Below are 13,530 nucleotides of genomic sequence, written 5' to 3'. Positions count from 1 at the left end.
TTTATTGAGAGCATTCTAACCTTTTCATTTGTATGTTGGTTCACATCCCTCTGTCAAAGAGACAAGAACAAACTGCAAGGTGTTGTCAACCTTAGCTAAAAAATTTTCGGCAGAACACAAAGATCCCTAATGCAGTTTTACAGTGCTCAAGAAAGCACATAATATAATTTATGACTCCACATGTCCTTCATGTGAGTTTTGACCTGCTGCCCTCAGGAAAGCTCTTTAGACAGCCTGCCTGTAAAACAAACAGAAGAAAGTTTGGGTTTGTTCCAGAGGCCATTCAACTGGTGAATGGCCACAGTACAAGGAATGGTCAGTTTACTAACATGCACCCTTTGACCCCTTGATTTTAAAATGTTTGATGATGGTGCACTTTTTTTGTACTGACCAATTTATTTATATTTAATAAATATCTATTTATTTATTGGACTTGACAGATCAACAATGTAGGGATCCCATTCTGGCAGTGTCATGCTTTAAAGTGTCATGTATGTCTCTTGTCCCTGTTTCGTCTTGTTTAGTCTTGAATGTGTAGAAATGCAGCTGTTTGCAGTATCATGCTCTAAATTGCCCCTTGCGGGACTAATAATTTTTTTTTAATTGAATTGAATTTGCCTGCGTGGGAGTTTGTCGGAATAATGAGATGGTTGCTGCGGTGATGGGAAACTTCACATGACTAATAAACTCATGACAACACCAGTATTACCGGTGACACCAGACATTTTTTATTTGTTTTTTTCCCCCTCCTTTTTCCCATCCCAATGTTAGTCGTTATGCCAATTCCCAATCCCCTTCCTGGTCGCTGCGCACTTATCCCCCACAGTCGGTCTGGGAGAGTGGAGGCTATCACGTGCTTCCTCCGACACACGTCTAGCCAATCAACCGCTTCTTTTCACCTGGTAGTGCGGACTCTCACTGAGAGGGTGTAACGTGTGGAAGGATCACACTACCCCCCTTAGATCCTATCCGCGCTGAGCAGGCGCCCCGACCGAACTGTAGGAGTCGCTGTTTACAACGACCCGGACCCACCCCGCCAGCTTTCCCACCCTCTAATACTGCCAATTGTATTAGTGTGAACGGCCAGCCAAGCTGGTGACACGCCGGGAGCTGGATTCGAACAGGCGAATCCTAGCGTCTCCGGCGTTGGTGACGAATGCAATCTCCGCTACGCCACCTGACCGCCGACACCAGACATTTTACATAATGACTCAATATCTGTAGAGCGCTTACAGCGCTACATCCTGTGTGTCTAGTCTGTTTTAATACATTTTTAATTACTAGTATCCATTTGTTGGACGGACAGAGTTAACGTTCTAATTAAAAAATAAACCAACGGACAGTAATACCTTCCGTCAATTTTTTATCTGACTGATCAATGTAGCTGTTATTTAAAGCATTGCTCAAACATACTTTTGCTGGTCTGGACTGATCCTCTGAGCTCCTCTCCAGTCGAGCTTTCGTTTCTGCAGGCTTTAAATCCATAACATTGCCAAATCCTTGTGTCGCCTCTAGACCCTTCTTTCTCTCCTTCGTGTGAAATTAAATCTACCCTACTACTAGAAATGAAAGTGAAACTTAAGATGCTCTGTACTGCGAAGTCTGTGCACACTTAACTTGTCTGACTTAGTATTGATAACGTATTTTACTAATTACATTTTTTTTATTTGATGAATGTTGGCACTGATATGTGAAAATGAACTAAATGGGTTTTATTTATATATCTAGTCATCTCTGTTTATGCTTGAACCTCTATCTTCTCTTAGTTATTTGAGTTAAATCTCTTTTCTTCCTCCCTCATTTCTCCAACACAGATATCTTCCCTGGCCTTCCCTCCACTAACAAACAGAAGAACATTGACAAACCAAGGCAATGGTTTGACCAGTTTGGGACAAACATTACTACAGAGAGGAATATCGAACCTGCATTATTTTCCTACCGCTGTGACCAGTGTGGAACGTGCTTCAATCGGTTATCTAATTTACAGCAACACCAGCGTGTTCATACAGGAGAAAAACCCTACCAATGTGACCAGTGTGAAAAGTGCTTCAATCGGTTATATCATTTACAGCGACACCAGTGTGTTCATACAGGAGAAAACGGACGACTGACAAGGTTTTAAAAACGAAAGTAAAAACACAAGGTACAACTGAAGGCAATATAGTGGGTCCTACTCCAGTGGTCCACGAAAGCAGATGAATGCATTTGTATTCAATAAAAATACGATACAGGTGCATATAACGCTCTGTGCTCTTGCAAGTCATTTGTATTGCTGCTCATAGTGAGATGGTGCACTTGATTTCCATCACAAGCCAGCTGTTCTGTATTCCTGAAACGTCCTGAACACAAGAAGAAGTTCCAGGCAGAAGGAAGGGTCTCTGCAGATACAGATATTTCCACACACCTCTAGTGGGTCATAAAGGATGATTGAGAGCGATTATTTCTGTATGAGATTATTTTCTATACATAGTTTTTTAGGAGAATCTACTCGTTGTACCTTTTGAACTTTTGTAGTGGTAGCTCACAGTTGGCCTCTTTAACCCTTTTACTACCACACTACAGACGGTTAACCCTTTCACTACCACACTACACATGGTTAACCCTTTCACTACCACACTCTTTTTCTCTGAGAGAATGAGCTGTCAATCTTTCCATGTCTGCCATTTTCCCCATGGGCTGTATAGTAGGCTATTTCCCAGATCTCCGCCCATCCACTTTTGAAAATGTCCCTAAAATCATGAATCACAACTAATAGACTCTAATAACACAGCCGGGTCATCAAACATTGAAATAGACTGAACAGTTTAATCATTTTCTTGTTCTGATTCAGACAAGACCGCTTTTAAATTCTCTCTCTCACTCACTCATATATATTATTATATTTAATATTATATTATATGGCTGTTGGTCTCCCAGACAGTTTCTGTCGGGTGACTGTGACACATCAGTGAGTTACTCGGGTTGCCTCTGATCTGGGGCTTTTTGTTGGCGAGCACAAATTCAGGGCTATAATCACGCGTTTTCATAAAACAATGAGATACTTGAACAAAAAACATTCACGTCTGACATGTTCAAGCCAGAAGGAATCCTGCATTATTTCCAAGATTTTCCTATTCATGGAAAGGTGAAAGACTCACACTCACAGCCATGCTGATTTGGCTAAATGACATCCAGTCATTTTGATTTGATTTGATTTGATATTTTTTATTTTCGTGTCTTACATACAGATGTATGCCCAGCCCATATGGGCTTACAAGACACATAACAATAAGTATATAATAATATACTTTACCAATTACTTAACAAATGACATAGACCAAGATGGCCATAAAAAAATACAAGAAAATACAATAAAACGTAATATAACACAAGCTGTACTCAATGTAAATAAACAGAAAAACAAGGTGAATTCAAATACAATTATATAGGATACAGTGTGTTTTGTCTCAGGTGCCATGCCTTCTCCAAAAATCCTGCAAAACCGACTTTTAGTCAGGGCAGTGTCATGGTTTCTCCCCATCATACTTTTTTTTAGCGCAGAAGCTCGTGCAGGTAGTGGGCAACTTAGTCATGTGACTCAGTTGGTATTGCTGATTGGCTTGAACAAACAGCGAACAGGTCTATGGTAGTCTACCCCTTGCCTTAGTTATAGTTTTGTCTTTTGTTGTAATGTATAACTATATTTTGTATGTGATGTATGTAGCCTAGTTTACCAAAATATGTTTTTATCAAATATGCACAGTTTTGTTATACAATGAAAATTTGCTTTTAGTTCATCCTGTTTTTCCCAAAGTATAAAACGAGGGAATTTTCAAGGCAATGTAAATGTTTCATACTATCAGAAGAAGGGTGTGTGTGTGTATATATATATATATTATATATATATATACACGGTATATCAAAATGCTTCGATTTTAAAATGGTATTGCTTTGGAGTCTTGCTTCAAGGCTCAAAGCCATGTGTTCTACAAACCCCTTTGTGAACCCCTTGGCAATAATGTTTTGAATGCTCATTTTTCTTTCATGTTGTGGAAAACAATGTTTTCTATGTACAAAACAACCATAGCTATGTATTGATGTAGATACACGGTGTAGGCGACACGGTGGTGTAGTGGTTAACTGTCGCCTCACGGCAAGAAGGTCCAGGGGTTCTGCCCAGAACTCCCTCTGGTGTCGTGGAATTCACTGACCTTTGGGTAGTATTTCGACATGTACATGGGTATCTTATTGGTGTAGTGTATCTTGTAGACCAGGCCCATTGCAAGTTGCTGTACTCTGTCTTCTACTCTAAGCCATCCTAAGTTGTCAAAATGTGCATGGGTAAGGTGGGTTTAGACCAAGCAGTAGTCTGGCCAGTTTATTTCGTGATATTTGTAGCCTTGTTTTTAGGGCCTTTGAGGTGCTTTGGTACCATGAGGTGCAAGCTAGTCGTAGTACCCTTGAATGAGTGCTCCTGTTATAGTCTTCAAGGTATTCTTGTTTACCAGAGAGGAGATCCGGTACAAGAATCTTGTTCGTTGGTTGACTTTTTTTTTATTACATTGGTTGCCATTTTGTCACAGGAAATATTTGCCTCTAGGATGGAACCCAGGTAGGTAATTTCATCTTTCCTTGTGACAATATTGTCCCCCACTGTAACAGAGAAGCCGTTGGCCTTGCTGAGTTTGCTATTTGATCCAAAGAGAATGCATTCTGTTTTACCCAGGTGTAATGATAGTTTGTTATCAGCGAGCCAGGTGCAGATTCTGCCGAGTTCAGAGCTGAGGGCTTTTCAACCTGCAACTTGTCCCTGTCACCACAGAAAATCTAAGTGACTATAAAAAGTCCTTTCTGTGAGCAATAACTCGATCTGTATCTACCTCTGTTATGAAGGATTCTGAATGAGAAAAATTGGCAGCTGATTTATAGCAGATCCTCTTACAAATCTTTTTAACCTTCCAGTGGAAAATTCCAAGTATATGGAAACACGCTTTTGTTCTCCCGTTAAAAGTATTACTATACTATAGGCCAATATTTAAATGATCAGTAAAGGGGGCAGCCATAGAAAGGGTCTCCTCCTGGCGGCTACGTGGCGTAGTGGGCAAGGCGCTCGCCATGAATTCGGAGACGCTGGGATCGCCTGTTCGATCCCAGCGCTCCACATTGCTTTCAGTTTAGCTGGTCGTCCACAGTAATACACATTGGCCGTATTACGGGGAGGGAAACTGAAGGGTGGGGATCGGGCGTTGTGGACAGCGACTCCTACAGGTCGGTTGGTGCGCCTGCGCAGTAGAATCAGGAAGTGTCGGGGGCAGCGTGAGCCTCCCACGCGTTACTCCTCGCCACTGAGAGATCGAGCTGCGCAGGTGAAAAGATGCGACTGCTGTTACCTCAAGTACCGGAGGGGACTTGTGCTATGTATGACTTAGTCCACATTGCAGCCGGCTTGTGGGAGGCAAGAAACCGCGTTCGTGACAGGGGAGGATTGAATTGGATGATACGAAATTGGGATGGGAGAAAATATAGAAAAATGGGAGAAAAAGTGGATAAAAAAAAAAGAAAGGGTCTCCTCCTACAAGTATCTTGGGTTGTGGTTGGATGAAAAGCTTTCTTTTAAGGTGCACATTGAAAATCGTGTAAAGAAACTTAAACTAAAACCTTGTTTATTTTTTCGCTACAAAAACTGGTTCATGCCACGTTATCTGATTTATTATGGTGACATGCTGCCTCCTCCCTGCTAAAGAAGCTGTGTGACAGTGTCACACATGTATCAGAAGTGCCTGTACTCTGTTTATAATGACGTCACGTGCACGCATGCGCATACATGTTCCCTCGCGTGCGCACAGAACAGATGATTATTATGCATAAATAGTAGGAAACATGTTCGTATAGGAAATTACAAGTTTTAGTTTAGTTTTTGTAAATATTGCCTTGAAATAGAGAAGCTGAAAAAGGTAGCAGGATGTAGCATTCAATATATAAAGAAATTGGTGCGGCTACGTGGCGTAGTGGGCAAGGCGCTCGCCACGGAATCTGGAGACGCTGGGCTTGCCTGTTCGAGCCCAGCACTCCACATTTGCTTTCAGTTTAGCTGGTCGTCCGTACTAATACACATTGGCCGTATTAGGGGGTGGGATCGGGCGTTGTGGACAGCGACTCCTACAGGTCGGTTGGTGCGCCTGCGCAGTAGAATCGGGAAGTGTCGGGGGCAGCGTGAGCCTCCCACGCGTTACTCCTCGCCACTGAGAGATCGAGCTGCGCAGGTGAAAAGATGCGACTGCTGTTACCTCAAGTACCGGAGGGGACTTGTGCTATGTATGACTTAGTCCACATTGCAGCCGGCTTGTGGGAGGCAAGAAACAGCATTCGTGACAGGGGAGGGTTGAATTGGATGATACGAAATTGGGATGGGAGAAAATATAGAAAATGGGAGAAAAAGTGGATCAAAAAAAATTTATATTGTCAACAGATATGGTTGAAAAACTAACAATGTTTTAAATGTAATTGTAGTCAATATTGTAGTTACAATTTTTTTTTTTTTTGTGACCAACTTTTTATTTTGTCTTTTTTTAAAACAAGTTCAGAGGAAGGACATTCACATCAGCATTTCATATTAAATTCACACAGTGGCATAAAAAGTGTCTTTTCAGTATATATTGTCCGTCAGTATATTCATTCATTTAGTCTTTTCCTCCGTTCTGGCGGTCCTGTGGCTGCGAGACAGCCCAGGTCGCTTCTTAACCCCACTCCCAGCCCCCCGGGTTTGCATAGACATTTTAGGAGAGGGGGACACCTTGATGCATACATGTATAGGATACTCTTGTATTTTATTTTTTTATTATTTTTTAAACAAACATATAAACAAACATGACAACACACGATAAGATATACAAGCATTAATTGTCAGGGCACATCCAATGAGATCACATTTTAGTTAGTTGTCTTATATAAGATATACCCCTAATACCTGTTATCTAAAAAAAACTACACACATATGCTCAGCTCGAACCCCCCCCTCCCGGACCCCACCTTGAGAAGTACCTCCACTATCCCTCGCACCTAACCAGACACTACCATTATAAGCTAGCTTTTATTCTCTCCACCACTTCTAACCACATTGACATTTTGGATTCATTGAGACCCAGAATTCTTGCTGTAGATATTTCATGGTAAATTACATCGAGATATGTAAGAAACCAAACTTTACGGCACATTTTTTCCGGTTGAAACCAGCGTGATGCGATCAGCTTTTTGGCTACTGTGATACCCGATAAAACCAATCTCTTTAGCTGTGGATTCACTGCAAACTCAAAAACATCATTCAATAATAATACAGAGGGGTGTACAGGTATATTCCAAGATACGAGTTTTGATATTTGTTGGGTCACATCTTTCCAGAATGCCTTAACTGGTGAGCAGTCCCAATACATGTGCATAAATGTCCCTTCGTCCCCATTTGCACATTGGGTGCATTTGGAATCTTGTTTAAGCCCCATTCGGCACAGTCTTATAGGAGTCAAGTATGTCCTGTGAATATAGTTAAGATTGATTTGTTGATGATCCGGGTTCCTTGATGTAAGTCGGACATTTGCCCAGGCTCCTTGCCAATCAAAGTCATTTTCCAGGTCTGGTATATCCAGTGGCGTAACTCTCTCTCAATGTGTGCCGGGGACAGATTTGGGGGCGTGGCGAGTGACGTCGATGGGGGGGGGGTTAGGGCCCGTAGCCGCATTTCTGCAGACCCCTCTCTGATTGGTTGAACTCTATTTCTGCAGACCCCTCTCTGATTGGTTGAGCGAAGCCCCTCTCTGATTGGTTGAGCGTGCGCATGCGCATGAGCCGCGACAAGCTCCTCCAGAAACTCCTCCAGAAACTCCGTTAACCTCCAGAGAGAGAGGCTGAAAACCCACAGTTCTTGCCCGACGGATGGGAGCGAATCCCGGATCCGAGGTTTCTGATGACTACCCCCAAAACACGGAGGTTGCGAACGCAATTTATACACATGGAAGTATTGATTACGCCATAACGAATCATTAAAAAAATATACCATTAACTGGAATATGTTGTGTGTGTGCCTTTCTGAATATGATTTGGGAGGGTTATAATAGAAGAAAGACAGTGTAAACAATATAACGTTATGTGAATAAACTGCGAAATAATAACTAATTCCTTGGTCAATAGAAGTCTCTGTGATACTTTCTGAATATGATTTGGGAGGGTTATAATAGAAGAAAGACAGTGTAAACAATATAACGTTATGTGAATAAACCGCGAAATAATAACTAATTCCTTGGTCAATAGAAGTCTCTGTGATACTTTCTGAATATGATTTGGGAGGGTTATAATAGAAGAAAGACAGTGTAAACAATATAACGTTATGTGAATAAACCGCGAAATAATAACTAATTCCTTGGTCAATAGAAGTCTCTGTGATACTTTCTGAATATGATTTGGGAGGGTTATAATAGAAGAAAGACAGTGTAAACAATATGTTTGACGTATTTTAACACACACCTAGGCTGACGACCCGAGCTATTATTATGCAAAGACAAGTACTTTAGCGAGTGGGTACTTGGCCCTTGCAGGGCAAGAATGCGACCCCCATCTACTGCTCTTTGCATAATAATAGAACAGGTAGTCAGACTCAGCTCTTTGGACGGTAAAACGTGGGGGGGACACTTTCCGCTGTCCCCGGCGTCAAATACGCCCCTGGGTATATCCCTCCTCCAGACAGAGTCAAGTTGGAGGGTTTCATATGAGGACGTTAGTAATTGATGATAAAATTCTGAAACAAAACCTCTCGATGTCTCTCTTGCATAGAAGAATTTGTGGTATCTGTGGTGTTCAATTGGTCTGTCTAATGGAACACCGTGAGACTTCAAACATAGCTCTAACTGTTTGTGAAAAAGCCATGTGGACTTGGTGAGATTAAATTTTTTGCGTATTTCTTTATCACTACAAAAACCCTGTTTGTTAAAAACATCCCCTAATGAGTGTATGCCTTGCTCTTCCCATAGGGAATCTTATAGGTCGTTTTCCAATTAAGAGTGCATTGTTATTGAATAAGGGAGTATGATTGTGCCATTTTTGTGGGTTAGGATTTTTTTTTTGTGATTCACGCCATATCCGGATCGCATGAGTAATTATGGGGCCAAATTTTCGTTCAGTGCTTGATTGGTAGTTTAGTGTATGCTATGTCCTTCAGTCTATGTGGGGCTACTATGTTTTCTTCTATTTTTCTCCAGGATGCTAATGCTTGGGAGTCAAACCATGTTGTCAATGGACTTAATGTGTACGCCTTAAAATATAGGAAAAAATCTGGAAATGCCATGCCACCATCTGCTTTATTTCTCTGTGCGGTGGATCTTTTTATACGTGGTGGTTTGTTATTCCAAATAAATTTGTATGTGGAGGAGTGTAATCTTTTCCAGTAACCCTCTGGAGGGGGTAACGGTAGCATAGGATACTCTTAATTAGAAAATAAATCATAATTATGTTTGTTAGATAACCAAGTAATAGGAAAAAATACAATACAATTTAGAAACAACCACAACAAATTATAGCAGTAAACAGAAAAGGAAAAGATAAATGGAAAAGATAAATGGAAACAACAGCAACATGATTTTTGTTCATTCTCTGGTGTCAAGGTACAAGTGTTCAACCTAGTGGAGTACTGATTTTACCTTCTGGGCCGCAGTAAGTAATATTTGGATCGATTCTGTCCTTGCTCCCTGTGCTCTAGCACTGGATGCCTCTAATCTCAATACTTCGAAGGACAGTTTCCAACGGTAAATATTGAGACTATGGGGTGGTTTCCATCTCATTACGAGCATTTTCTTTGCTGCCGTTAAACCGGCCAGAAACACTCTCTTTTTGTGAGGTGTTAATTTTAGAGATGAATCATCATTTAATAATAAAATGTGTGGCAAACAAGGTATGTTTATCTCTGTTATATTAGTGAGAAATAATGCAACCTTGGCCCAAAAAGCGAGTACTCCTGGACATTCCCACATCATATGTATGTATGTTCCTATAACTTTTTGCGGACATAAAGCACATAGAGGACTTTGTAATATTTTTATTTGACAGAGTTTCCTGGGTGACAGATAAAATCTTTGTATCATTTTGTAATGAGTTAATTGGTTATTATAATTACGAGAGGTTAGTGGAATATTATCCCATACATTCTGCCAATTTATGCAGGCATTGTAATTCTTTAAATCTATGTTCCAGACAGTGGTATTACCTGTAGTTCTGTTTAGTTTTCCTTGTATTTTATTATATAACCCAGAAACAAAACCATTTTTTAACATTTATGTCATTCACTATATTCATTAAAGGGTGACCTGGTAAAGGCTTATTCCATGGGACACCATAAGTGCGCATTGCAGTGCGTAACTGTAAATAAAAAAAGAAGGATGTACTAGGGACATTATAGATTTGTTTGAGCTCTTGAAATGATCTGAGTTACAATTTCTTTAATTGAATTAACTTAAACTAGAAAAGTAAATACAAACTAAATTAACAATGTAACTTACAGTTTACAGAAGGACAGTTTCCTTCTGAAGCACAACTTAAGAAATGTCTCATCCTTCCAGTCGGGACCATTATCACATAGTGAGAGCTCCACAGCTCAAGCAAACCCCCACAGGGCTTGTATTTTGGTTTGGCCCTTCTCGTTCCTTTGTTATCCTATTGTTATGCAAAGACAAGTAGCTAGATAAGTACCGGTACTTGGCGCACAACGAGTCGAGTGGAGCGCATTTTTGTGTGCGCGCGCGTGCACATCCGTGCGCGTACTTCTGCTCAGAAAAGTGGCATGACCACTGCACCCCTGGATATTACCACTGCACCCCTGCATGTACATCTTTATATATAAGGCCATCCTAAAGCTTCCTCTATACCTCTGTAGCTTACTTTCCTTTGCCTCTAGTAGATACCAGACCAAGTCCACTAGAATTTTTTTTATCCCAGAATAATCACTGAACTAGGAAAGACAGCCTTCTCCCACTTTATACCTCTGGCATGGAATGACTTGGCCTCACTTGGCAAATTTTTATATTAATTGCAGAGCTCCTTGAAGGAAGAGTGTTGTTGATTTCAGTGATTTTTATCCCCAATGATTATTTCTGTAGCGTTTTCAGCTATACACTTTTGTTGTTATGTATACTTTGTTTTGTGTATGTAATGTATATTTACTGCTGCTGTTATCTTGGCCAGATTTCCCTAGTAAAAGAGATATTGTATCTCAATGGGAATTTCTGGTTAAATCAAATTTAGTACAATTCTTGAATCCCTTGCGAGTGATGAATTAAAGGAGTTGTTATACCAATGACATTTTACATTTGATCAACATGCCAATCAAATGTTTTAGAAGAAACAAAACATAGCACATCACAGCTTCACTGAAGGTGCTACATTTCTGTTGCACTTAACAAGAAACAATATTGTGCTTCACTCTTTACTGATCTGTCCAACGCTTTTAAGACAGTTGACCATGAAGTTTCTAGTCTATTTTCGCCATGAGCTGCTGCTTCTTCTTTCGTGTATCATCAGATGGCCAACTCCGTGACCTGCAGCCACACCCTCGTCTCTGGTCCTACGTCGAAAAGACCAGCTTCTGAGGGCGGGCTGTAGAGGGGGCAGCCGGTGATTATATGCTCGGCAGTCTGTTCAGGCTCGCCACACTCGCATGCCGCACTGTCCGTGAGGCCCCACTTCTTCATGGAAGACTTGAAGCGCCCGACTCCAGTGCGTAGACGGTTCAGCGAGGTCCATAGATGGCGTGGCAAATCATCTCCTTTTATACCACCTCCTGGGTCCTGGATGTATCGCTGGATACGGGAGGGCCCAGCCGACTCCCATGATCGTTTCCAGGATGCTGCCAGCCAGGCGTCTCTGGACAATTCCTCAGATATAGACTGTAGCATTTCTTGTGCTGCCTTGTTGTAGGGATGGCGAGAGTTTAGCCTGCCTGGTGGTGCCGGTGTTGTTGTGGCTTTGTGCAGGATGTGCCAGTCGTACTTCTGGGCTTTTCTTGCCAGGGTGCGGGTAGCCGCATCACGTCGGAGACTGGCTGGGGCGATTCCAGTTAGGACTGGCAGGTAGGACACAGGGGTGGGTTTCAGGCAACCAGTTACTGTCCGGAGGGCGCTGTTGATGACAGTATCTACCTTGCTGACGTGGGGACTTCTGCTCCAGACAGGGGCGCAGTATTCTGCTACGGGCAGGACCAGGGCTTGCATGGATATGCGCAGGGTCTGGGGGGAAGCTCCCCAAGTAGAACCCGCTAGGCGGCAGATGAGCGAGACCCTTGCTGTTGTTTTGGCCTTCACTTCATCTAGGTGTTGCTTGTAGGAGAGTGTCCGATCCAAGCGTATGCCGAGGTACTTGGGGGCTTGCTGGAACTCCAGGCGTGGTTGCCCACATGCACATCCAGTTCCCTCCTTGCTTCCCGATTAAAGAGGTGGTAAGCTGCAGACACTGTTTTGCCAATGCTGAGCTGAAGATACCACTTCTGGAGGTAGTTTGCCAGAATGTCCATATCTTGGTTGAGGCCATCTTCCATCGCCTTCCATGTTGGGCGTTGTAGCATGATGGCCAAGTCGTCCGCATAGCCATACTTAGTAGATGTTGTTAATGGCAGGTCATGAATGTAGATATTAAACAACATTGGAGAAAGGACGGAGCCTTGCGGGACACCGTTCTTCAGCCTTCTGAGCCTGCTGGTCTGGCCATCGCTGGTCTGTAGGATGAAGCTCCAGTTGGATATCATCTCCATGATAAACCTCACCATATGCCGGGCCGGTGATTGTCCTCAAGAGTTTCAGGTGTAGTCCACGGTGCCACACGGTGTCATAGGCGGCTGTGAGGTCCAGGAATACTGCTCCAGCTTTCTCATTGTCCTGAAAGCTGTCCTCAATGTCCTGAGTGAGTAGCGTAACCTGGTCCACTGTTGACCTGCCTTGGCGGAAGCCAGCTTGTTCCGGGGGGAGTTGTGGGTCCACCACTGGCTCGATCCGGCTGTGTATAAGCCTCTCCAGAATCTTATATGGGACACAGAGCAGAGAGATGGGTCTATAGGACTTCGGGTCTTCGGCGGGTTTGTTTGGCTTTGGCAAGGCTATGACGGAGGCACGGCGCCAGGTCTTTGGGATGTTGGACCTCCGGAAGCATGATGAGAAGAACGCGCAAATCCACTGGGATGTTCTTTCACTTTGGTGCATGACAAACTCTGGGTGGATGTTGTCTCGACCGGGTGGCAGTTCTTTCATTGCTGTCCTTAGTTCGGCTGCCGTGAAGTCTCCCGAAAGGTTAGCATCGACGCTGGCTGCCCTGGAGATAGATGATACCTTGATTGATTGATTGATTGAACATTTTATTAACAGATTGCAGAATGGGTACAGTACAGTACAGCTCAATACATACAATTGTTAAGGGGATGCAGACCAGAGAAAGACTTTCGTCTTGTTTACATCAGGGTCCCCCATTTTCAATTCATCATAACATATATGATATACACAACATACAGATAGACAGTACTGCTACATC

The 13,530-nt window shown here is 42.5% G+C and overlaps 1 protein-coding gene across 4 annotated transcripts in view; it reads left to right on the top strand.

Annotated features, from left to right (window-relative positions):
• The window catches only part of LOC311234067 (uncharacterized protein), a 57,613-nt gene that overhangs the window by 29,541 nt on the left and 14,542 nt on the right, over positions 1-13,530 (top strand). The window contains exon 4 of one of the 4 annotated variants that reach the window (XR_014620063.1): positions 1,815-2,173. The exons of 2 other annotated variants lie outside the window; for them this stretch is intronic. Coding sequence is in view for 1 of the 2 variants with exons in the window: in XM_084321166.1 (XP_084177292.1) it covers positions 7,755-7,774 (20 nt within the window). In the remaining variant the exon portion in view is untranslated. Of the gene's footprint in view, positions 1-1,814; positions 2,174-7,754; positions 7,928-13,530 lie in introns of those variants that run through there. One more of the 4 variants, XM_084321166.1, reaches the window with a different exon arrangement.

This window comes from Notolepis coatsorum (assembly GCF_963971535.1).
Source record: "Notolepis coatsorum genome assembly, chromosome: 1".
Lineage (NCBI taxonomy): Eukaryota > Metazoa > Chordata > Actinopteri > Aulopiformes > Paralepididae > Notolepis > Notolepis coatsorum.
This window is presented reverse-complemented; position numbering and strand designations above follow the sequence as displayed.